The sequence below is a fragment of the Musca domestica genome, unplaced genomic scaffold (genome assembly GCF_030504385.1).
Source record: "Musca domestica strain aabys unplaced genomic scaffold, Musca_domestica.polishedcontigs.V.1.1 6, whole genome shotgun sequence".
Lineage (NCBI taxonomy): Eukaryota > Metazoa > Arthropoda > Insecta > Diptera > Muscidae > Musca > Musca domestica.
This window is the reverse complement of record NW_026712363.1, coordinates 15,473,305-15,500,766: the sequence shown is the minus strand read 5'-3', so window position 1 is coordinate 15,500,766 and position 27,462 is coordinate 15,473,305. Positions and strand designations below refer to the sequence as shown.

At 28.7% G+C, this 27,462-nt stretch overlaps 2 protein-coding genes across 12 annotated transcripts in view; both read right to left on the bottom strand.

Moving 5' to 3' along the window:
- LOC101900197 (pyroglutamyl-peptidase 1) overlaps positions 1-27,462 on the bottom strand; it is a 353,702-nt gene that overhangs the window by 255,756 nt on the left and 70,484 nt on the right. The window lies entirely within an intron of this gene.
- Positions 19,257-27,462, bottom strand: part of LOC101901746 (CUGBP Elav-like family member 4) — a 366,807-nt gene continuing 358,601 nt past the window's right edge. For 7 of the 11 annotated variants that reach the window (XM_059129090.1, XM_059129095.1, XM_059129092.1 and 4 more), the window contains 3 exons: positions 24,050-24,226; positions 23,210-23,842; positions 19,257-20,214 (listed from right to left, as the gene is read on the bottom strand). In XM_059129090.1, the coding sequence (XP_058985073.1) occupies positions 23,715-23,842; positions 24,050-24,226 (305 nt within the window). In that variant the 3' untranslated portion in view covers positions 19,257-20,214; positions 23,210-23,714. The remainder of the gene's footprint in view (positions 20,215-23,209; positions 23,843-24,049; positions 24,227-27,462) is intronic. The other 4 variants (XM_059129093.1, XM_059129097.1, XM_059129094.1 and 1 more) reach the window with 1 other exon arrangement.

The following is a 27,462-nucleotide window of genomic DNA, read 5'->3' as shown; positions in this document are numbered from 1 at the left end:
TTTGTTATAGGGTTAAGTGCCCATTACGAACTTCAAATATCAATATCGAAACAATTCCGGTGAATAATGCCGATAAAGTCTTGAAAATACCGAATATAGGAATGCATTGTTATATGGGGTCTATACGAAGACGTGAATCTGTGTAGGCAATTTTTTGTCACAGACTGCAGTACCCATTACGAACTTCAAATACTAAATTTAAAACAATTCCGGTGAATAATACTGCTGAAATTATGAAAATACCGAATATAGGGATGTAACGTTATATGGGGAAATAGGAAGAGCTGGACATGCATACGCAATTCATGTCATAGGCTGTAGTACCTATTATGAACTTTAAATACGAAATTTGAAACAATTACGGTAAAAAATATAGCTAAAATCGTCAGAATACTGAATATTGAGAGGTACCGTCATATGATGGTTATACGAAAACGTGAACCGACATGATCCATTTATGAATTTAACCTGCCTACTGGCAAAATACACACGTGTGCAAAATTTTAGTCTTTTACCTCAATTCGTTCGAAAGAAAGGGTGAATACAACAGACATACACAGAGGCAGACGGACATCGCTAAAGCGACTTAGGCAGACAGACCTCACTAAATAGACTTAGAATTTCACGCTGGTCAAGAGCAGATATACTATTTTGGATCTGAGGGTTTAAATGGGGCGTATGAGTATTGACAATACGTATACGTTCCATGGTTAGTATTGTAATTCTTTTTAGCGTTTCTTGGGCATATCATTGTTTTTTAGCCAGCATTTTTTCCAATTCACCATCGTCTAGCATGGTCTATGTAGATATCAGCATTTCCAAAAGTTCATTAGAAATGGACCGTGAGAGAATTGAAGGAGTCTTCATAGTAAAGTAATGGCAAATCTTTCATGCTCCATCTAAATAAAAATTTGAGTAAAGGCCATTTAAAAATAATTCCAGTGAATATCGCTGGATTGAAATTAACGTAATTTTTTGAAAGAATATTCCGGCGAAACATCAAATCTAGTAACTAAAAAAATCTGGTGTCGTATTAGCTATTGACAACAATCATACGCCTATATTTGTTTTTACAAATATCTCAAATTTCTCTGTATTTTCAATAAATTTCAACTGCTATTCAGCCAATAAGCAAATCAAAATTATTGTTAAAAAAAGAAAAACTGCAAAACCAGGTTATTTTTAAAAATTCTCGGAGCAAAATTGTATGTTTTTATTATTTATTTTTCAAATGTCTCTTCAATTCTAATTTCATTAAGAGTAGGCATATTTGTATGTGTAATAATTGCATTTAGTACCCTGTATCCTATATGTGTTTTAGTTATTATTATTATTTGATTTTTTCTTATATAATTTATTATTAAATTTTATTTTCATCCTTTTTGCTGTTATTTTAAATAAAGATTTTGTGTAATATGTAAGGTTTTGTTTTTTATATTTTATTTTATAATAATAATCTACAATCTGTAGTCAATTTTCAGTTTGGTTTTGTGGGTGTCGGTTTTTGTTTTAAAAAGCCTTGTTTTATTTAATGATAAAAAGGCAAAATTTTCTAAGTTTTTATGTTATTTTTGTTTAAGAAAATGTTTTCCTGTTTTGCTTGGGTTTTTCTTGTTCTTCTATATATATTAGTTTGTCTTTGTTGTTGTTTGTTTGTTTGTTTTTAAATATAAAGTGCAAAATAGTTGTAAACCTTATAATTCAGAGGCTTGGTTTTGCATAAAATTTTGTTTGTTTGTTTGTTATTTTTACAATCTAAAAAATGCTAAATTTAGTACTAATAGTTATTTGTTGTTGTTGTTATTATTAATTAATATTTTTTTAAATTATTTACTTACTTTCTAAATAATATTTACAATTTGTCATAACTTTCTTGGTTTTATTTAGATATTTGTTTTAAAAAATGGACTAGTTTTCTGATTTTGTTCTTAGTTTTAGGGGTTTTTTCTTTTTTGTTTTTAACATTCTATAAGAATGCTAAATTATCCTACAAACTATTTAATAATTATTTTAAATTTCTAGCATAATATCTTTTGTGTTATAAGAGATAAGTTTTTTTTTTCAAATATAATTAATAATAGTATTTATTTTTATTTTTTTATTTTGCATGTTGTTGTGTACACTAACAATGCTGACATTTATCATTACATTTTTGCAGAAAATTTCAAAAATCAATTTTGAAATATCCCCGTCACAAATATTGGTCCATAGTCGTGGTATTCTCCTTCTTCTTCTTCTTCATCATTATCTCCTGTATGCTCTTGATTTGTTTCGTGGATATTTCAAACTTCTCTTGAGTTTACATTTAAGATATGCCAACATTGTTTTTTAAGGAACGTCAAAGATAACTGTATTGTTTGTTATTTATTTACAAACTTACAAATAGCATTGGTTTTGTTATTTTAAATAATTTATAGTAAAATGAAAATTAATAATTTATAATTTAATAAAAATATTATTGGTATAGAAAATTCAAAGTGTTCCAAAGAAAATCCATTAAAAATAGTTTTATTTTTTTTTTAAGTTGAAATATTTTGGCTTAGCAACAAGTTAAGAGAAACTTCAATTGTCATTTTTGAAGAAAAAAAATCCAAAAAAAAAAATCTTTGAACTTGCCCATAATAAATTCAGAGGAAATTATAGAATGACTTCTGAAATTCCTAAAAAAATGCAAAATTGCAGTTTTGAAAATTCGAGACACTCTCACTAAAAATTTTCGTAAATTTAATTCAATTAAAATAGGAAGAAATGTCCAATTCTTAAACACAAAAAAAATTAAAATATGATTTGTTTCATTAGGCTAGCTCTTTATAAATCGTTTTCTTCAACTTTGTCAAGCATGCTTTCTGATCTTAAAAGTTTAGGCCCGCATGCAACAACAACAACCAAAGTTTTACACACCATTTACATAAATATAAACACGCAATCAACTAGAAGAGGCGAGAACAGTTATGGTGGCTCTTGATTCATTGATTTTGATACATTCAACCACGTCATACTGTTTGAGGACGTTGAGCACACTACTCTCCGGACGCCAATCACACGTGGCATTCAGAGAAGGAGAGACGCATATCCTTAGAGTGAAACATAAAGTCTCCATTTTCATATACGGTAAGTTAATAACGCACGCGGCTGAGTCTACGCTCATGGCGTCTGTATGACATCTGTGATCGGTTCAACCATTACATAGTTGATTTTACGGGAAATATGAAAATATCAGCCACGAAATCGATGGTCAGACTTTTCACCACATGGACAGTGGAGATGAGGCTGTCTCTAAATGTGGAGGCCAATGGTGTTTTTATTCCGACAACCCATAATCCCAAGGTGTTAGGGATCTGTTTAAGGACGTTGAGCACACTACTCTCCGGCCATTATTGAAACGATGCGTTGTCAACTGCATGTTTGGACGCCAGTCGCATATCCCAAAGTCTTCAAGGTGGGTTGATATTTCAGAACTATTGAAGCTCTGACATTCCACTTCCACCATACGGTGAGTTAATAACGTACGTGGACATGGTGTCTGTATGACTTCTGCGATCAGTTCAACATTTACATTGATTTCAAAATATCCGGTGCATGAGTAGGTAAAGGTTTTACCATAGCCTTAGTAATAAAACGCTGTCGATGCAATAATTGCATGGGTGTCATAAAAACAGCCATCCCAATCAACATCTTGTGGATAGGCAACCTTCACCCAGCCATGAAGAAAAAAAGAGGTACAGAGGTATAAGAGACAGCCCCTAGATCATCAGGCCTATCAAGCATGACTTGATGGTATTGATCCTGACGCGGTTACAGAAGTCATGGATAAATGCAGAGAGAATAGCGTACTCGGCAATAAAAAGCCTCTCTTGGAAGCTGGAGAAAGAGAGCTGCCTCATGAAACCAGAGTAGTTTTTGCACAACTAAGATCTGGATCTGTGTAGCCACCATTTGGGTAGAACCGACAGCAGTGCACAGAACACCTGCTCATACATATCACCATCTGGCGGATAGGCAACCTTCACACAGGCATGTAAGGAAATAAAAGAATGAAAGAGGTATAAGAGACAGTATCTAGATCAACAGGCCCATCAAGCAAGCAATAATCAGTCTCCCTCCAAAGCTGAATATCTAGAGTTGTCTCGATAAAACAAAATAGTTTTGGCTCAACTGAGATTTGGATGGTATAGCTGCCATTGACAGCAGTACACCTGCCCAGCGTGCAGCACAGGCCAACCTGTCACAACGCACCTCTTTAATTGACCAGGCAAGCTTATTCAAATAACTTCCGTGTCGATATGGACCCAACCAAAACAGGTCGATTCCTTTTTGAACTTGAAGTTAAAAGCAGGGCCAGATTAGAGAAGAGAAGACAAGGAGAAGGAACACAACACTACGAGTTGCTACATCAACAACAACTAGCACAGAAAAGCACGCGATGTCAGCAATGAGGGCAGCATCAACCACAAGGCCAGAAATACTAGCAGTGCTATTGAAAATTATGCTGTTAACTACATGTCTTTTATAGGGCAAATAGTTCTCATTTACTTGGTAATGCCTATCATATTGATTTGTTGTGCCATAAGATGGTTTGCTACAGCAGAAGGCTTAGGGTAGGTAGTGATTTTTGACTGTCCTCTGACAATCGGAATAATTAGCTGAGATTCTCTTTTGAGCTGACTTTCATTACGCTCTTTATTCCACAGGAGTCTTTGGCTCGTTTTTCCACAGGGATCTCAGCTTGTTGTTCTACAGGAGGCTTTGTTTATTGTTTCACAGTAATCTCGTTGTTTAATAGGAACATTTGCTCATTTTCCACAGAGGTTTCGACTCATTATTCTAAAGAAGTCTTTGACTCATTGCTCCATAGGAGCTTCGGCCCGTTATTGCACAGGAATTTTTGCTCACTGTTCGAAGCGTAGTTAAAATATTGGTTATATATATATATATATATATATATATATATATATATATATATATATATATATATATATATATATATATATATATATATATATATATATATATATGTAAAATATTCTATATATGGTAGATGGTATAAAACTTGAAAAACTAGAAGAATCTTGCAGGTTCTGGAACAGAGAATATATTCACTTTCTTTTAAAGTTGGTTTGAAAGTCATAACGAACATTTATTGTTAGCTGATTAGGAAAAAATTGAACGACCGCAATATCTACTCTTTGGTTGAAGGCATAATCGAAAATATCTGTTGAAGGTATTATTTTTTAATGATTATAAGTAGAATAATTTTAGAATTTTTCCAAAGATTATTGCTCAAATTTTTTTAGAAACTTTGTTAGCATTTTCAGTTCTAAACTTTTACAATTTTTTTGGAACATTTTTCAAACTTAATTTAAGGAAATATAAGTTTAACTATTAATCTAAAAAACAATAAAATTAATGTTATTAAAATTTAATATTGATATGATCGACTTATATTTTAAATTCATTAAATCAGGAGAATTTTAATTTTTCTTTCACATCTTTCGGCTGTATTCGAATTGAAAATGTCACGGAAGAAAACTGATTTTGGCATTTAGTGTGAGATGGAAATAATTAAATAATAATACAAAGTGTTTTTTTCGGAAAATGTGTAACTTCCAATTATCAATATATTGTTCTTATATAGTTTTCTCTGTTTTCGTTTCAATTAAGTTTAATTATTTTTTGTTACATCATTTGTTTTGGTTTTGTTTAGTAAATTTTCAATTTGTCCAATTTTTGCTAAGGTACTTTTTTTGGTTTGCATATATATATGTTTCTTTAGTTTAGTTTAATTTTCAATCACATTTCATTTTTGTTGCAATGTTTTTTTGTTTTTAGTTTTAACATATCTCTCGAATTGTTTTTGTTGTATTTGTTTTAATTTGTTTGTTTTGTTGTTGTTTTCTTTTGGTTACATGTTTCGCTGTAATTTTGATTATATGCCTCTCAATGTCGTTATTTTTATTATTTGTGTTTTTTCTTTAGATTTTCTTCGTCGGTTAATGGTGTTTTGAAAGAAATAAAAATATTTAATTATGTAAGTAAGAATGTGTGTGTGTGGAATTTGTGTATTTTTCGAATTCATTTGAAAGTCTTATTTATTATTATTAAAGGAAAATGATGATGCCTGGCAAGAATTTTGTTTTCATTTAGGAGGTACCAGTAAACGAGCCTGATTATTTTGGAATTTACACTGTTTCTTTGGTATTGAAATTTGTCCAAAAAGTAAAAAAGTAATTTTTGATAATTAATTTAAAAAAAAAACAAAGTTTTATTAATATAAGTAACTGTTACACAGCAATATTTCAAAATTGGTTTTATTTATTTATTTAAAAAATCGCACAATAATGTTGAATGTTATAATGTCTTGCTAAAATATTAGGCGAGATTAATTTTAAGCAAGTCACACAAAGTCTCTCCAGATTTTTTTTTTTTTTTTGATTTCTACGACAATTTTCGACCTTGTATAACTTTATCAACTGTTATAGTATAATTTCCAAATCAACTATTTTTAACCAATTTTTTAAACTTAATTTTGTTTAAGAAATATTACAATATTAAACGTTTTTGTTAATTTGCAAATCTTCAAATCATCATTTTTTTGCAAATCAATAAATCGTCATTTTTGTTATAATTTTAAATCTGTAATACCGTTAAACTCTTAAAACAAATTCTAAATGAATTTTTTGATAAAAAATGTTATTAAAATGTTACACAAAAATATTTTTATTGGCAACCTAAAAAATTGGAATAAATGTTGTTGTTGTTTTATCTTTGAAACGATTAAACATTTAAAATTAAAAAAAATCGGTTTTCAAAAATTGCCTTTTAAGTTTTAATTTATTAAAAAAATATATGTTAGAAAATTTGGAAAAATTTGAATATTGTAATATTTAAGAGTAATTTTTAGATTCAAATAACATTTTCTTTAATCTCGACAACTGTTATATATTTGGTATCCTATAATGGACAATATTAATATTTAAATTAAATAAATTACAATTTAGTAATTTTCAAGTATATCTAAAAATACTCCTGACGGTTGTAATAATTTATTTGAGATAAAGCTGTAATATTTGTTATGTGCTAAATGTAAGATATAGTTTTCCCATATATTCAATAAGAGATTTTTGTGAAATTTTAAACTTGTATATACCCAAATAAATATGATTTAAATATTAAAAATTAAATAAACAAAATATGTCGTATAAAAACTATAATCGTTATAAAATTATAATATATAAAACTAGAAAATTTAAAAAAAGTTCTCGGCATTAGCGTATTTTGTTGTTGCATTAGATCTTGAAAGTATTTAAATTTTATATTTTGTCTAAGAGATATAATAGAATGCAATTTTTATGTAGTTTTTCAAATTTATAACGGTTGCATAAACTGGTATATTCTGTTTTACAAACTGTTATAGCTTCAAATTTGTTCTGGGAAATTGAATATATTTTAGGAATAAGAAGAAATCACGTATTATTTCCAAAATAAATATGTCCCAATATTTTTAAAAATTTGGAATTCTTATTGTTGAACGAAAATCAAAATTTATAATCTTTGTTGTTGATTTTATTATTTGAAGAAAAAGAAATAAAAATATGTTTGTCGTTTTGACATATGAAAAATATTGAAAGCGAACAATAACTTGTTTCGGTAACAAAAAAAAATAAAATAAAACAAATATATAAACCGATATTACACCAAAGGGTTATAATAAAGTTCCTAGCCGAAATTTGTTATTAGTCACACACGGTTTAAAAAAGATAATTATTTTGCTCTTCCAAAATATTTTTAATTTAAATTTGCTTTTGTTAGAATATCAATTTCCTGTTAGACATTTGTGTTACTTTATGAATCTTGTTGATTTGTAACTTTTAGTATTCACCAGTTCCTATCCACCTTTCAAGCTAAAATTTTAATTCACGCATTCTTTGAATCTTGTCCAATAAATACATTTAGTTTACAATAATTCTAGAAATTTCCTAAAAAATAACAACTCATACCCAGAATTAAATAAAATTGCTAGATTCTGTCTAGCAATGATATTGCCCAATTTTATATGAGTGTCACTAGGCATTTGAAATATGAAAAGAGAAACATTCGCATAAAGGTATATGTTGCGTATACTCAATGAAACCACTTATACGTTCCAATGAAATTAGTACCGTTTAATTTTTTGTTTATTCCAAGAGGAACAGAAGAACAGTTACATTATGCTCATATTTCGTACAAGCCATGATCATATGGTTATAATAATGGTTATAATAATAAAAGTAACATTGTTTTGTTTAAATATATTTCTGTTACCTTAAAATGTTTATTTTTGGAAGAAGGTACAGTACAGCAGTGTGTAAACGTATTTCATAAATTCCATATCATTGGCAGAGTTTGCATACAAACGACCGGAGCTCTTGAACTACATATGTATCTACCAGTTAGTTCGGTCGAACTAGATTGACACAATTCTAGTTTTAACTCATTAATCAACTCAACTCATTGCTAACTATGAAAGGGAACTTTCTTACTTTCACTTTCTTCTTGACAATATATCAATACGTGTAGGGCTTATTAAAACAGGAAAATGCAACAAAAAGCTGAATTCCAAAGTATTTCTTTAGATCTTTATAGACATTGAATTGAAAATTTAATAGTAGTTTACTTTCAGAAAGGTCAGTAGCTGCGTATGATTTTTTAATTATTAATAGTTGTGTTCCAGAACCTGTATTATTTCAAATCGTTATATTTTATTGCCGTTTAACTACAATACTCTGTTGCGTATAATTATTGATAACACGTATACGCCAAATATAAATAAATATTTGAAATATACATTTATAATGTCTATTAAAGGATTTTATAGACATTTACAACAATTGAGCTTTTATAGAGTTTTTTTCGATAGAAAGGAGCATAGAAACTATCTAGAAAAACTTTAATTTTTAAAATTCTTAATATTTTTTATGTTATAACCGTAATTATTTCTGTAAAATGATTTCGGGTTTTTATTATAATAGAAATAAATTATTTGATTAAGAAAAGCAAAAGTCTTTTTGTTAATTAAATTCTGAATAAAATTGTGTAGTTTTAATTCGATTTAGAGACACTATATTGGTCCCATATTGTGGATAAGCAACGACAATACGTATACGCCACGAATCTGAGTATTGATTATTTATTTTTTCAGCTTTACCAAATAAAGTCAGAAAAATATTTACTTCGACTCAAGAGGAAAAAATACTACAGCTTAATTGTCTTAAGTAAGACCTTTTTAATAAGGTCACACAGGAGGCAGATTTTGGACCAAGTATTTTCTTTCAGTCGAAATGTTTTCCATATGGATTGCGTCAAAACCATTTCAATGTTGTAAATGTATGTACATTAATCAGAAAAGAAATATTTATATATGTTTTTAATCAAAATGTTGTGTTTGACAACAAAAGAAGGCCCTGCTCTTAGGTACCAAAGACTTTTTTTGTATTCTTACTGTATTCCAATAGGTTTAGGTAATTTAATTTAAGTAATCAATTCCTAAGCAAATCCAACAATTTGCTTACAATCATTTTCAACATCAATTTGCCTAAATGATATCTCTCATTCTTTAGACGATGTAACATAATCTATGCGTCGATTCGAAGGCAAATGTGAAATAAGTCATTCAGAAACCTTTGTATTTTTCAAAATTTTATTAATGTTTAACTAAATCCAACTCGGGATAGTATTGTCGTGGCAGCTGTCGCTGATGGATTTCTTAAGAAATATAACCACTTATGCAATCAGAAATCGAAAGACCAAAAATAAGCTAATTTTTTCTGATACATAAGTCAGAAAATTTATCCATTTTTTTATCCCTTTAAAGATTTTCAGATATTTATTCTTCCCAATTCAGTTTTTGTTGTACAATTTCGTAGTTTGGCGTCGCTATTCAAACTGGCTTTGACTGAATGTTTTTTTGGAATTCCTGTATATTTTGAATTGATATGTAAAAATCAACTCTTCTAAATAGTTTAGTTTCTCATTAAAATGAAAATATTTGTACAGTACAATGATGTTTATGCAAGACAAAATTATTTTTTTTTCTATCTCAAGTTTATGACTCTTATCGATATTTGAACTCAAGAATAAATTTTTTTAAATTTTAAAATAACTCTGAAAGTTGTTTATTTAAATGACATTTTTAAAGACCAGACGGCGTATAAGTAACGACAACACGCATACGCCAAGGTCTCCTGAATGGAAATTTGAATATGTTCCTGAGTGTTTAATTGAATTTGCAAAATGTTTCTCTTAATTTCAAACAGGCGTAAAGAAATTTCTGGAAATTTAAATTTTGAAACATATTTTACTTGAGTATTTTCATGTATTTTTGGCGTAAGAATAGGACATGGCACGCATGCGCCAAGGTATCGTGAATGGACATTTGTATCTCTTCCTTAGTGATTTATTGCGTTTTAATAATCAAAAAGACATCAAAAAGTATTTGGAAATTTTAAATTTACATCAATTGTTTTCTAAATATTGTATTGGTGTGGGTGAGGTGTGAGTTTTATAGTGTTTTATTATTTTTTGTTAAATATTCAAATCACAGCCCATTTGTGTAGGTGTTTTATGCATATTTTTTTAGCAATTTAAATATAAGAAATAAATAAAAAAGCAATACAAACCAATTGGAAACAAGATTCGAAATATCTTTGTTTGCAACATTTTTTTTTTTTTCAACAATGATCCCGTTTTTTGCCAACTTATGAGAAAAAAAGCGAACGAACAAAAGCATTGCCCAATTTTTGTCAAATGTTTCAATTTTTAGAATGGGAGGAAAAAATAAAACAATTTTTTTTATTTTTGTGGATTTTTCAAAAGTTTTTATTTTTTATTTATTTCTCTTGTTTTCATTTCTTTTTTTAATTTATATAAATTAAAATTATAAATATAACGTATTTTATGATTTGGAGGTGTTGGGTGTGTATGTGTTAGTGTTTGGTGTATAAGTGTGATTTTAATATTTTTTTTTTCTGGTATATTTCTAAATAAAATTTGCAAAATTTTCTTTTGTTTTCTTTTTAAATTTTGTTTGCCAAAATCAGTTTTCTTTCAAGTGTTTTCCTTGTATTTTTGGTTCTTGTTTTCTTTTCCATTTTGTGTGGTATTTTAGCGGATTCTAGGGGTTTTTACAAATTTTCCATTGGTATTTAAAATACAAAGAGAAAATATGTTGTTGTTTTTGTAAAATTCCATTTTCATTTGGTTCTCCATCTCATTGGGGTTATTCTTCTTCGGTTTGATAGTTTTAATGTAATATAATATTTGTTTTGTTAAGTTTTTGTTTTTGGTTTTTAATTATAATAATTAACTTGAATTTGACTAGAGTGTATAACTTTGGGGTTTGTGTGTATTTTAATTTTTTTGGTTTATTATAAATTTTAAATGTTTTAAAGTGTATTTGGTTAATGTCGCATAAGGGCCTTATAAAAAGTTGTTGTTGTTAATATTTATTTTTTTTTTTTTATTGAAAAAAATGTTTCCTTGGTTTCCAGGGGAAAAATTACTTCCCCTTCTTTTTATAATAATGAATATATAATAATATATCATTTTTTTGTATTTTTTTAAATAGGCCTTTCTAAAAAACTACATTTTCATCTTCTGCGTCATGCTCTTTTTTCTGAGGGAGGGGGGATTTCTAGAATTCTTAAATTAAAATTTATAGTTTTCAGATTTTGTATTTTATATCTTCAATATATGTATGTGTGTTTGTATATATCTTTGTGGATTTGAATTTGTTTAATAGTATAATTTATAATTATTTTGTTTTCTTTATAAAATTGTATAATATAATAATATATAGGTTGGTTTGTTTTTTTTCATTTCTAGTAGAGTTTCTTCGATTTAGGAAAACATTTCATTATTTTTTGTTTTGTATTTTTATTCATATATTTTTTGAATGCTTTCCCAAGCTAAGAATTACTGCTACTTATGGGTGGTTTTAAGGGGGGACTTTCATCCGCCATTCAGTTTGCCTTTATATGTACAGAGTTTGGTTTTGTTTTGGTATTAATATTAATTGTATTGTATATATATGTATAATTACTTGTCTACTTGCCAACTGAAAAAGAAAAAAAACATTTGCAAATAAGGTAATAACATGTTTTATTTTGGCTTAGAAAACAAACGAGCAAACCTAAGGCAAACAAGGGAAGGTGTTCTTTTTTTGGGGTAAAATTGAAAAATGCATCAACAATGTTGATAATTTTTGGTCAAAAATATTAAAAAGAAAGCTTATTTGTCGTACAAAGATGGTGGGAAAGGTTGTTATATTGGTGGGCGTCGATTTTTCGAAATTTTTTCAAACTGTTATAAACTGTTATACTATGTAAAAAACTGTTATACACAATTAATTTCACCTGTTTGATCCATTGAAAACATGAAACATAAATAATATTTATGTTTTACGTAACTTTCAAACTGTTATAGGCATTTGAGAGGATTTTTCTTTTACAAACTATTCTGGGTTAAATACACCAAAAATGTGTGAATATCTTGTGCATTTACTTCAACAGTATAACAGTTTCGAGTAGTCTATTCAAGAAAAACTAGGAAAAAATCATTAAATTTCTATCTGTTATACCGTCTTTATAGGACATTTTTATAATCAAATATAGCAAAATGATTTTCAACTCGTTTTATTGGGTTTGAAGTCATTGCTTCTGCAGTATAACAGTTTGGTGTACTTTATAATACAAAAATGTAGAAAAATTAATACACATTAAACAGTGTTTTTAATAGAAATTAGTCAACTGTTATAAACCGTTATACAGCGGTATAAATCATTAGCAATTCTATAATTAAATACAGTATAACACTTATGTGTCTACACATTTACAATTTATTAATTGTTTTAAACTGTTAAACTGTTATACCGTTATACAGCGGTATAAATCAGTGGGAATTCTATAACTTAATGCAGTATAACAGTTGCATTTTCAAAGCAATTTATTAATTGTTTTAAACTGTTATACCGTTACACATCAACATAAATCATTAGCAATTCCACAACTAAATAGAGTATAACACTTAAGTGTCTTTACACTTTGTATTGGAATTTTTTAAAGCAATTTACAAATTGTTTTAAACTGTAATACAGATATTAAAATCTTTGGAATATTGTAAATTATGTTTAAAATTGCCCAAGAACGTCTCACTAAAATATTGCAAGTTTGATTGCCAATTTTGAGGTAATTCCTTTCTTAGTATAACAGTTTTATATACAATCTTTAAAATTCCAATTAAAATCTAATTATTATAAACCATTATACATTGTCATGACCACTGTCAATTTGAAATATTAGAACCGCAAAAAATTGTAATGTAAAAATATTAATTATATTCTGCAAACTCCAAAGTGTTATACAGTGTTATATATGAATGTGGAAACCTTTTTATATACGTATTGACAAATTATTGAAAATTACACATTGCTTCTTAATTGGATATTATTTCTACAGTATAACAGTTTTGCATGGACTGTTATACATATAAAATTGGGAAGTTTTTAAATACATATTAAAACGTTTTTTTTTTTTTTGAAAATGATGAGAAGATGTAGCAACGAGATATCAGCATTCTAAACTGTTATACTGTTTTTTACGGTCTATGCAATTTTTCAAACATTTTATTTTTACATTTCGATATATATGTTTTAACTTATAACAGTTATATATTTTTTATATAGATGACGACTTTTGACGCTCAGCTGTAGGGAGAAATTTTCGCAGACTTTTGCTCGAATTGTTGAGCTACTGCTTTGTAGTACAGTTAGATATTTTTCATATAGATCTATACTCAAAGTGTAGAGGAATTGGTTTCACAACCTCAGAAAATATACAAAATATGATTATAAATACAGGTGAAGATTTCAAAACTGTTATACTAATTTCCTAAATGCCGCGATTTCGTAAAGTATTTTGTTTGTTTGGAAAATGATTCAAAATTGCAATATTTAAAAAAAACTATCAAATTTTTTCAAACTGTTATACAGTATAATAAACTGTTATACATTAGCATAAACTGATATACCTGCTTTTGCCAAATCTTATTGTTATTACAATTTTTTTTAAGCAAAAATTCTGATATTATTCCGAAATTCCAAACTGTTATACAGAGATATTAATCTATTAGCAAAGGATTTTATATGAAAAATTTGCGTATCATGATGCAATGTTAACTTATCACTAAACAAAGCATGCAAAATTTCCATGGAACGACCCTCTTTGCAGTATAACAGTTAAAAATAAGAGACGGTTTTTTAAAAGAGACTCATTTTATCTTGAAAAGCGAGAAACGCCATAATCCTCGGCCATTCCCAAATCCCTTTTTTCTTGCACGACAAAATGTATAGCTTTCTTTTAAAAAATTTATTCAGTTTTTTTGTTTAACGAAAAAAAAAGTCTGATAAATGTTTACTTGTGTCACAAAAAAATAATAATTATTTGTTTACAACGGACGGAAACCTTTGATTTTTAAGGTTCATTTTATTATTATTTTTTATAATTTTCATTTTGTTTGTTTTTATTCAAATTAAAAAAAATCCAAAGAAAGATAATAATTAAGAAAAACTATAATTATTTATAATTATATGTATTAACAAATTATTGCACTTAAAATGAAATGTTACAAATTTAATTAACATATGTATTAGTTTTTGGTTTTTAAAATTTAAGAAATAGCAACTTTAGTTTTTTTCTTTGTTTCCATATTTGGTTTTAATAATGCAAAAATTCAAAAAGATCAATTATCATTATTATTTGTTGTCAACAATTTTTTAATAATTTTTGTTTTAGCATTCCTTGTTTTCAATTATAATAATTTAATAATAATAATAATTTTGTTAATAATACTAAAATATTTTTGTTGTTGTTTGGTTTTCATTACTAATCATAATTTAATTTCTTTCTTAATAACTTTTTTTGTTTGGTTGCTATACAATAGTAGTAATTATTTGTTCTCAGAATTTTGTTTTAAATTTATTATTAAATTTTTGTTTTTTTTCTTTTTTGGTTTAATTATATTTGGCTTATTTAGCTGTAGATTTCCTTCTTTTTGCAGCAGGATTGTAAATATGTTGCGTGGGGCAGGGGCATGTAGTTCTTGAACTTAGAATCGAAAGTAAGAATAAACAATTAAAAATTTTCTCTTCTTCAATAGGTTTTGATATTTTTTGGATTAAGGAATGGTAATTGAAGATTTAAATGTTAAAAATATTTTTTTTGGAAATTAAGAAATGTTTTTGTTTTGGAAATATTGCTGTTTAGCAAACTGTTATACAAATTATTACGAACCGTCGTACAATCTAAGTTACATTTTCAACATTTTGATCGTAATGACATCATAAAGATTTAATTTAGATTAAAAAAATCGAATAGGTCCATTATTTTGTACTGCTACGACCTTTAACCAACAAAATGGAGGAAATTTGCTAATTACCGATTAAATAGAGTTTCCACGTTCATAGATCCTCTTGGCTTCTATCTAACGATTACTGAAGTCGACTTTAAAGTGTCGACCAGAAATTTTGGTACCTTTTTATGAAATATTTTTTTTTAGTTCAGAATTTTCTTTGTTATAACATATATAACAGTTTGAATATACAATGTGTTATAAACTGTTATACAGATTGAAAATGATGAAATAAAACACAAAAGATTGAGTTTCAAAAATTATAGCTATTATAGCGGCTGTTATACACCAAATTGTTAACTGTTATACTTTTCTGTATAACCTTTTTTTATCAATGAACAAACAATCCAGATATATTTTGGTACTTTTGTATGAAATATTTTTTTTTATTTTGGATTCATTTGTGATACCAACTGTTATACAGATTGAAAATGTTATTAACTGTAATTACCGTGAAAATAAAACACAATACAATGAGTTTCAAAAAATATGACTACTCTAGCAATTGTTATACACAAAATTGTTAACTATTATACTTTTCTAAATATTAGAAATGTTCTCTGATTTGAAAGAAATGCCATATACTCCGTCTTCATTTTGAGAAATTTAAATTTATCTGCGTGGTTTTTGGGGATTTCTCCCAAAAAATATTGCTATATAACATTTATATCATTTTGAAATATCATAGAATAGTCATATAAATCTTAATTGTTTTTTAAGAAATTGTGTGTATAACAGTCTTAGGTTGAACATTTTCATGTCTCTTTTGCATGTTCTATCAAAAAAAAAATCTGTAAAGTAATATTTTCAGAAATATCATAGTTGAAAAATTGATTCATTACTGCATCAAACTGTTAAAAAAATATGTTGGTAAATTAGTTATGAATATCTGAAATTTCCTTTAAAAATTTTTAATTTTTTGTGAAGTTAAGTCAATAGAGGAGTACTCCAAACTTAAGCAGTTTTTTTTTTAATTAACGACATTATAACAGTTTCGATTTGTCTAACAGTTTTCATAAAAAAAAACAAATATAATAGCTGAGAAGTTATTTGAAGGATGTAATTTGCTATAAAGTAACAAAAATTCCATTATAACAGTTTTAAAGTAAAGAGGATTCGCCTAAATTTGAAAATAGTCATTAAAAACTGTTATAAATTGGGAAATATCGTTTAATTTTTGGAAGGAAGAGAGATTTTTGTATAACAGTTAAACACTGGACAAGAAATATTCACTTGAATATTTTAAAATTCTTCCTAGCTCTTAAACTTTTATAATTTCATAAAATGTGAAAAAATTGCCTGGAAATTATTATTTTTATATTATTATATTTATATAACAGTTTCGATTCGTATTACATTTTTTTAAAAACGAAAATAATCGCTGTGAACTTATAAATGACGAATACTGTTATACAATAACAATAATGTCATTATAACAACAACAAATTGATGAAAATTTGAAGTTCGTCACTAAAACTGTTATAAACTATAATATATTGTAAACAACAAAAGGATTTTTGTAGCAAATCGGTTAATTTTCAATAGAAACTGTTATAAAGAATTAATATTTATATAACAGTTTTAAATAATACAGTTTCGTTTTGTATAACAATTTTCATAAAAAGCGAAAATAATCGGTGGCAAGTTATATAAATGATGAATACTGTTATACTGTTGCGGTAATTTGAAGCATGTCAATAAAATTGTTATAAATTGTGCAATTTTCGAAGAAAATGATTTTCATTATTATATTATCGTTATAATGTTGAAAAAATCATAAAATGTTGAGAGGTCGAAAAAACATATATTGTATAACAGTTCCATTTAATAAGGTTTTGGGTAATATTTAAACTTTTATTATGCAATAATTAGAAAAGGGTAGTATTCTAGTTATAACAGCTAGCAGAAAATTGTTATTATCTGTTAATTTTCATTGTATAACAGTTTTAACAAGGTTTTGGAAAGACATAAAACTTTTGGAGTATTAATTTCGCATAGAAATTAATGTAATTTAGTGAACAATTCCAGTATGACAGTTTTACGAAGAATTAAAACTGTTAATGTAATGCAGTGAAAAATTCCATTATAACAGTTTTACAAAAAATGTGTGAAGAATAAATGAGAAGTTTTGCAACATGTCAAAGTACATGAACAATATATTTTAAATATAACAGTTTGATCTATGGGCTTTGATGAAGGGTTTTTAAATTGAACTTGTATAACAATTCGAGTTAATTTGTGATCTTGAGAAATGTAGAGTTCTTTTAAAATAAATTACCATTCCATGTAAGATGTTTGCCAACTAAATTTGTTGGTTTTGCCTCCACAACTTTAAAAAAAAAAAACTAAAAATTATATTAAATATTATTTTTCAATTAATAATATTTTTCTTTGCAATTAATATTTTTCATTTAACCAAAAAGTTATTTAAATATTATTGTTTAAAAAGGCTTTAAGTTTTTATATATATTTATTTTTTTAATTTTTTTCTTTTCATCTTCTTCTAAAAATGTGCAAATATAATAATTAGCTGTATAGGATTGATAATGATTTATTAATTAATTATTTGTTATTTGTTTTTTTTTAATTTTTTGTTATTGTTATAAATAAGTTTTTGTTTTTGGTTTTTATTTAGCAAATATACCTGTATTATATATTCTTTTCTGTAAGCAAGCTAAATCTAAGGTTGTTTTGTGATGTGTGTTTTTTTTTAATTTAATAAATATTTTTTTTTTTGTTATAAAGATTTTGTGTAAAAATTATAAAAAAAATGTAAGTACTTTATGTTGATGGAATTCTATGAAACAAATACTGAAGTGTTTTCGGGGGTTTTGGGATAAAATTAAAAATTAAACCAAAAAAAAAAATTATAACAGTTTTAAAATTGTGTTAGTGATTTTTTTCTAAGAATGATAAGAGAAAAATGATATAGTTGTGGTTTCTTTTTCTAGGCTTATCATTAAGTTTGGGGTCCAAGAACCTTTATTTTTTTTTTATAAGAGCGAAATTATTTAACAAAAAATACTTTTGGGAATTTGGGATTTGTGTGTTAGTTTTTTGGGGATTAGTAAGGGCGGGGTTTGATAATTTTGTTTTTTTTTTTTGCATTTAATTTCTAAATTTTTATTCTTTATAAATAATATATAATATATGTGTGTATATAATTGTTTTTGTTTGTTCTATTTAATATTAGTTTTTTTTTTTTTTTGGTTTCTCAATAATTATTAAAAATAATATTTGAATTTTTTCTCAGTTTTTTCTTTACTTTCTTTTGTTATTCACCTACTGCCTAATATATTATGTATATATATGTTTCATTTTTAACTTGTTGTTTTATTTTTTTATTTTTGGTTTTTACTTAAAATTTAATTAAATTCGAAATTTTTGTTAATATATATTCAAGTTTATCATCAACTGCTTTGCTAGCTGCATGCATTCCAGCCAGGCCTTCTGTCATTGAATGCAATATCTCCTTACGTTTGTTGTTGTTGTTGATGCAGTTAAACGGCTGTTGTTGTTATTTTTGTTGTTTAATATATAATTACTAAGCTAAAATGCTAAAAAGTTTTACTCCTCTGCAGCTTAATAACGGCTCTTAATCTTTGCTAATATTTTTTTGTCATAATTTAATAAATTTTAACACATGGGCTGGTGGGGTCCCAGGGGAACGGATAAAAATAAATTAAAAGGCAAGAAAATATATAAAAAACTTCTTGAATTGCCTGAAACTTGTCGATTTCCTTTCTTGACCAGTCCTGGGAGCCTTACGCCCATGTGTTAATTTATTATTTTTTGTTTATAGGATTTCTCAGCTGTTTATTTTTTTTTTGTTAATAATTATTATTTTGTTTTTAATATAATTTTTAAATCAACAATTTGTTTTAATATTCTTTATCAGTTGTTTGGTTTGCTTTTGATAAGTATCCATTTGTTGTTGTTGTTTTTTAATAATTTTGTAAAATTAGTTTTTGTTGTTGTTTGGTTTAATTTTCTACTTGTATTTGTTTTTGTTTTGTTTTTTTTCTCGCAATATTATATCATTTCTTATAAATTCCCATTATAATGTTGTTTTTCTTTTGTTTTTGGTTTGTATAAAAATTATTTTTTTTTGTTATTTATTTTTTAAATATTTTTTTTTTTTTATTTTTTGTTGTTTGAAAACCCAGATCGTTTTTGGTCACTTGCCAGTCATTTTATTTTCTTTAATATATATATCATTATTTGTTTTGTATTTTATTTTTCTTTAATAAAATAAAAATTATATATTTTTTTTGACATTTTTTTATAATATTTTTTTTTAAATTCTTCCTCTTTGTGGTATAACAAAAAAATGTAATTTTCTTCTGCATCTAACTGCATGAGTTCTTTCTATGTAGCATTTTATTATTTATTTTTTTTTTTTTCGGGGGAGGGGTTACTTATTGTTTGCTTGCTCCATCCAGCTTTGCTTCTCTCTTTCTCTATATATATATATACTACTTGACTTGTGTATGTATATATATAATAATATATATTTTCATTATTTTCTTTTTGGCAAAAAATTGTTGTTCATTTTGTATGTTAAGTAATAAGTTCAGTGTTTTCTTTATTTATGATTTTCGAGTTGCTGTTGTTTGTTTGTTGTTGTTGTTATACTTCGGCGTTTATTCCGCTTGGATTCTGCTTAACTTCAGTTTAGGGTTGTTTTAGCTCCGTGTGTAAATTATATTTGCTATATATGTAGAATATATGTGTAATAATGACAGGAATTTTATTTCCATACTGGATCTGTGTCTGAAAATGGAGAGACAATCAGTAATTAGTTGGGAGAATTAAAGAGTAAAAAAGCAGAAAAACTCGGTCAGGCCGAACCTTTTATACCCTTCATCATTTGAAAAGAACATGCAAAACGAAAAGAGTCCACTGAAAAATGCGGCTAACATTTTAAAAATTCTGAATATTATATGTTAAACTCAGATGGGGCTATAAGAAAACGTGAATCTCTATAATCAATTATCTGCCAGCGTGGGTGGCAGATAATTTTAGAAATTTCTCTTGAAAAATGTAACTAAAACAAATAAATTCCGGGAGTATCGCTATGCTAAGACGTGGATCTGCACAGGCAATTTACCTCTTGCGAACTCCAAATTCATAAAAATACCCAATATCGCAGGTACAGTTATAAAGGGTTCACATATAGCCAATTATCTGCCAGAAAAAGCGACATAAGCGACTAATAACAACATTGAGATAAAGGGTCAAAGTTTTCAATAACCAAAACGATTATAAAATCCGAATTACACACATCCTAATATTTTTTCTTAATCTAAGGTCTTTTGTGCAAATGTCCACTCCTCCTGGCACCTCCTTCATAAATAGGAGGGAGAAAAAAATATGAAATATTTTGGTTTTTTCTTTTGGAAGTATTAACAGAAATATTTTTTTAATATCCAGTAGGAATTGAGATCTTTTTCTTTGGATGGCTTATAATAAAATATAATGAGGAATATTTTTATCTTAGATGTTATTCTTCTATAGGTTTTTGCATAAAGTCACATACATAGTAGATTTTAACCTTAAAATTCCGAGGTATCCTAATCCGAGGGAGAACTTGCTCCCCTCTATTTAGCTAACTTTGCGATATAAATTTTCAAAACACCGACACACGTGTCCTCCTTCTGGTGAATTTTCTCCGTAATTATTTTTTGTTTTGTACAGTATTTTTTAGGGTTTCTTATTGGAGTCTTTCAGATAACCATTGGGAACGAATTGGAAAATTTTGTAAAAAATAAAATCCGTTTAAATCTCTGTTAAAATCTTAAAAATACCGAATGTAGCCGACAAAAATTGTCATAAGCCATTACAATATGCAAATGCGAAACTTGAAAAAATCGGTAAATAGTATAGCTAGAATCATCAAAGTTCCGAATATTGGGAGGTCCCGTTATATGGGCGCTATACGAAGATGTGGACCTGCACAGACGATTTTCTGTTTTAGGCTTTAGTATCTATTACAAACTTCAAATACCAAATTTGAAACAATTCCGGTGAATAATGTCGCTGAAATCATCAATGTACCGAATATCGGGAGGTACGGTAATATGGGCCCTATACAATGGCCTGGACCTGCATACGCAATTTTTTGTCATAATCTGTAGTACTCATTACGAATTCTAAATACGAAATTTGAAACAAATCCGGTGAATAATTTCTCTAAAATCTTCAAAATATCGAATATCGGGGGGTACCGTTGCATGTGGGCTATACGATATCTTAGACATACAGAGTGAGATAAAAAACTGCAACAAAGTCAAATGCCATAATTTTTACATTTTTTTTTAATTTTTGTTGAATGAAAGCAAAAAATGTCGGAAATACCATCACATTTTACAATAAGTTTTTATATTTTCGAATTGGTCACCTTTGGCACGAATTATGGCCTTCAAACGGCCGTCACACGCTGCCCGAATGTTGCTCTGCGGTATTTTCGCTCATTCCCGGCGAAGCGCTTGCTTGAGGTATTTTAAGTGCAAACCTTGCTTTCTAAAATACTCCAGACGCACAATAGTCCCACGAATTGGTATCCGGAGATTTTGGTGGCCATTGTGCGCTGGAAATGAAGCGAGGAACCTCATTTTGTAACCATTCTCGGGTACACGTTGTGAGTGAGAGGGTGCTGTTGGAGTCCTGTTGGAATGTCCAAGGTCTGTGGTCAAAATCTTTGCGGGCCCAAGGCTTTAATACACCCTTCAGAACATTTTCTCGATAATATTCGGCATTTATTCTGATGCCACGATCGATTAATACGAGGGAAGAGCGACCATCGGCTGTTGTGGCGACCCACCCCATCACCATGGCCGGCGCTTGAGTTCTGGTGGCCAACCGAAGATGCATATTTTCAGATGACCTCTTTGGCAAGTAAACACGATCATTTTGTTTGTTTACAAACTGCAGGACAACGAATGTTTTCTCATCGAAGAAACCCAATTTCGGCAGTTTACCACTTTCGACCAAGCGAAGAAACTCTTAGCTCTTTTGAGTCTATTTTCTTTCTGTTGCGGTGTAAGTCCCTGCTCTTTTTGGAATTTCAATGGCTTTACTCCGAGCTCATTTTTCAATATTTGCCGAATGGAATATTGCGATATGTTTAACTCACCAGCCATTTTTCGGTCACTGCGATGAGGGTCGCTTCTTTATTTTTCGAACAATTTCTGGTGATGTTGCTGTTTTCTTCCGTCCACTTCCTTGACGTCGGGCTACGCCATACTTGAGGCGTAACGAGCGATGGTACGAGACACAAAAGATTTATTTGCATTTAAATTCTGAAGTGTTCTAACGATAGCCACTTGTGGTTTTCCAGCCAAATATAAAGAAATCACACTATCACGCTTGATTTCCATCAGGAATAAGTTTTTTCTGGAGAATTCTCACCAAAATGCTTTTGTACGCTTGTAAACAATATAATGAGCTGTCACTAGAATAATTATAGCAGCTGTCGGACGAGTGGCTTAGAAATGACAGCAGTCTGAAGTTGGTTGCAGCTTTTTGTTAGGTCTAAAATTATTATTTCGATGAGTTACAGACGGAATAACGAACTCAGTATACCCTTCATACTGCTTTACATGAATGTAGAAATAGTAGCTTTTACATATGGCTCTAAGATTATGCGTATACTAGCCCTTATCTGTATTCTGAGTACCAGGACGAAATTTTGTCCTACAAATCTAGACATCGACTTTTCCAACGACACATTTTTAATATATTTTTTTAAATATTTATTTAAACTTACCTATTTTGAGTGTTAAATGTATTGTTGAAATACCAAGATAACTTCCCGCTTCTTTTCCACATCTTCTTTTTTTTGTTATTTTTTTCAATATTTTTTTGTTGTGGGACAGCGTTTTCCACAGCTACTAACGCTGCCAGGGAAGCAAAATATTATGCTGCTGCAGATGATAAGGTTGATGATGATGTGGCGGCGATGGTTGATAATGATGGTGTATTTGTTGCTGTTGTTGGAGAAGGCGGGCTTGAGTTTGTGTTGTTGTTGTTGATGGTGGTGTTGGTAGTGGTAGTGGCAATGGCAACTGTGATGGAGTTGGAGTGTTGCAATTTGTGGTGGTGGTAGTGGTGTGGTTGGTGGTCGTGGCTGTAGTTGTATTGTTATTACCGGCGGCCGAGGATAAAGAGGAGGAATCGATTTGTAAAACATAGAACTGCATAAACAATTTGGTGAAGGTTTGTAGATTTAAAGACGATTGAAAACAATTTAACATTTGAAGGAACTCCGATTGTTAATAGGGTCGACTGGCATCTTTGGGCCGTTTCAATTGTACCTTCAGTCTTTTCATGCCGATTTGGAAGCCATTCATGGCCTGAATGGCAGCTTGAGCGCTGGCAGGATTATCAAATGAAACAAAACCTTTAAAATGGGGAAGAGAGGAGGAGAGAGAGAGAGAAAGAGAAAATTAATTGTAAGACTCATTTGGGGCTATGTATGTCACTGTTTACACTAGGCAGTTTTAGTTTGGGAAATTCTCTGTGGAGTAGGAGAGAGAAGTATTATAGGTGAGAGAACCTCCTCAGCTAAAATTGACCCATGTAAATCAAGCGAATTTTTCCTACTTACCAAAACATTTGCTCTGATTTGTAGCCCGATCAATAAACACCTTCGAACTGATCACATTGCCAAATGGCAGGAACATTTGCATTAGCTCAGCATCACCGAATTCTTGCGGCAAATGATATATGAAGAGATTACATCCTTCGGGACCGGAAATCGAACATCCTGGGAACATCAGAAAATCTTTGTTTTAAGGCCACATAGTTTGTTTCATTGATTGTTTTTTTGATTTGATGTTTAGAAAAAAATTGGAAACCCAGAAAAAGAAAGAAGAAAAAACAAGAAAAGAAAGAAAAAGAAAAAAATACGTTTTGTTCTTTCAAATATAATTGAATAATGAGAAAACTTAAAAGTTTATGATTTATGATAGAGTTGTTGTTTATTTTTCGCATACTTTTGTGTTATACGAAAAAAAGAATGACTGAATGGGGACAGAAAGGAAAGAGCAAATGGGGTCAAGGGAATATAGGAGAGGGGGAAAGAACTTATTCCCAAAGGAACTGAAGAGGCAAATTAAATAAAAAAATTAAAGAAAAAATAATAAATTTTGCTCTTAATTTTTTGTAAATAAAATAAAACATGCTTGAACATGCATAAGCTGTTTTTGGGGGGATATTTTTTTTTTGAAAAGGTTTGTACAGTTTTGAAAAAATTAAAATTATGTAAAAATAATATTGAACATCATTGGGTTTTAATGTAAAACATCACACTCACACATGAAATTAAACTAAACACACATACACACACACATTGAAATACATAACAAAAAACAATTATTTATTAAAGCATACATTTAGGCTAAGAGCAAAAATACACAAATGTCATATATTTGAAATACTCAAACGTTGCAATGGCTTTTTATGGCACTTTTTTAAGTATTGGATGAAGGCCTACTCCTACTCCCCCTTTCCCGGTTAAGTTTAACCAGGTTTGTTAATAGCTTTTGGGTAATTCCAATATATATTGAATTGTGTGTCCAAGAAAAAAGCATTGCCATGGCACATTAACCATTCAAAACATAGCTGCTATGGACTTCCCTCTCCCCTCTTTCTGAGGTTAAATTCAAATGAATAGCCATTGTTTTTTGTTTTGGATTTTAATGGTATTTGTCGTATTGAGTCCTTTTTTATTATTATGGCAAATACATTTAATTGTTGCCGTTGTTGTTATTTTTGAGCACTTTTAATGGCAAATATTTGGATATTTTAACAATAAAATAGCAACAAATTACAGCTATAGTGCTTGAAACCAAATGACCATTAAAACATAAGGTACTGTTTTTTTAATGGTTTGCAATTTTTTCGAATTTGTTTTTCCTCCAATTGTTGACAAAATGACCAGCAGTAATGACAATAACAATAACAAAAATCACATGGACATATATTTATATAAATAAAAAAAAACAATACTAAATAAATATTAATAGGCTTTTTTTTATAAATAAATACATACATATCTATATATGTATGTGTGTAAAATATAATATATAAAAAAGCATAAGTACCCCCTAATGTGAAAGTCATATTGCCTGTTGTTTATTTTTTGCCTTTGTTAACAAAACGATTTCAACAGGAAATTGAAAAATGTTCTTAATGCTGCTGTTATGGCCATTGTTGTTGTAGTTGTTGATTTTTACAAATTAGTTAAACACATTTATTAACGGTTTGTTTTTGTATTTTTTTATATATATGACATTTGTACAACACACTTGCCAGCTTTTGTTTTGTTGTATATATTTTTTATTTATTTTAATAAATATGTCTGTATATGTATTTTTGTTTTATTATAAAAATATATATTTTTTATAATTTTAATTGAATGTATGTTTAAAAAAAGGTTCGGATTCATTTTTTTCGTTTTCTGGTTAGCTAATGGCTTTTCACTCTTTGTTATGGAAAAAAGCATTTAGATTAATCGGAAATCGTGAAAAAGCCATGTGGTTTATCGGGAAAGAGAGCGAGATATAGGAAAACATACAAATATTAATGGAATTGACGACAAGGGCATTTAGGACAAAAATTGTTATTGGCAGGGTCATAAGTGGCCTACGCTGTAGAAGAGGTAGTGATAGAGAAGAGAGGAAATGTTTATATATGTAAAAGCATATAATATAGTCCCAGCTAATATAGCCCTAGTCCTCAAAATACGTATAATTTGTGGATAGTTTCTGGCTAAGGATTTCCTTTTTTTCATCCTGAAAGTAGCTTTACAATTTATATATTTTCTGGCAAGTATTTGTCAAAGACATAAATCTATAAAGATTGGACAAAAGGTTATAGATGGCAGGCGACATAACAGAAGTTCATTGGAATTTTAGAAAAATATGTTACGCCGATATCGCCGAAAAATGGCGGAAATACGCGGAAAAAATATCAGGTATGATAGACATGCTCTCAAAAACCTATTCCAGAGCATTTTCTTGTATATTGAATCGATAAAAATCAACAACAACCCCTAAAATGTGTCAGCTCTGTAAAAGAATAACATAATGCTATGTCACGATATCGTGACATAACATATTTTCCACTGCCAGCGCCATCTATTGAAGAAAAGTAATAATGTAATGACCCATCTTATCGTATTATATGTCTTTGTATTTGTTTTAGCACATACGTTTACATATTTTTTTTCGGAACAATTAACAATTGTTATTTCTGCCTCAAAGTGTGCCATTGCATTTTCAAGTCAAACATTCATCAATATCACTAGATGGCGCTTTGTATTTCATGTTAAGAAGAAATGCTTTTGCCAGTATCGAAATATTCTAAGTTGCTCATTGTCAATTATTCCTTTGGAAACAAAATTAGAAAACAGGACCAAAAATACGAGAAGGAGTGGACCGACAAATTTCATATTCACATCAGATTTCTGGTTGAAGAAAATAATTAGATATGCCAAGTTTAATTGGAATCGGAAATTGAAAATTGCGACGCATTGTGGGGAAGGTACCAGTAGGGGTGGACAGATATATTTCATATTCACACCCTTGACCCTTGTTTCACATTTTATAATAGTTATAATTATTTAAAATGTTGATTCTTTTTGGAGGAGGCACATGACGGAGTGGGCTGATCTTATCCATTTTCGCATCGGATCTTGCACTGCTTAAAATATTAGGATTTGCAAAAAATTGGATAGTCGCTACTTGTTTTATAAGGTACATTTTTTTGAAAATGTTGATTTTTTGTGGGCGAGGTTCCCGAAGGAGTGGATTAATATTGCCCATCTCCAAACTTAATACAAGTTTGATAAAGATATTACGATGTATCAAGTTTGTACCAAATCCAATGCTCTTTTCGTGAATTGTCGTGTGCACCAGACCAGACAAACATACGGACGGACAGCCCCAGAACGACTTCAAATGTCCTAAAATGCGAATAGAAATCTGTATGTAAAAGTACTTTAAGCCCAGAATCAAT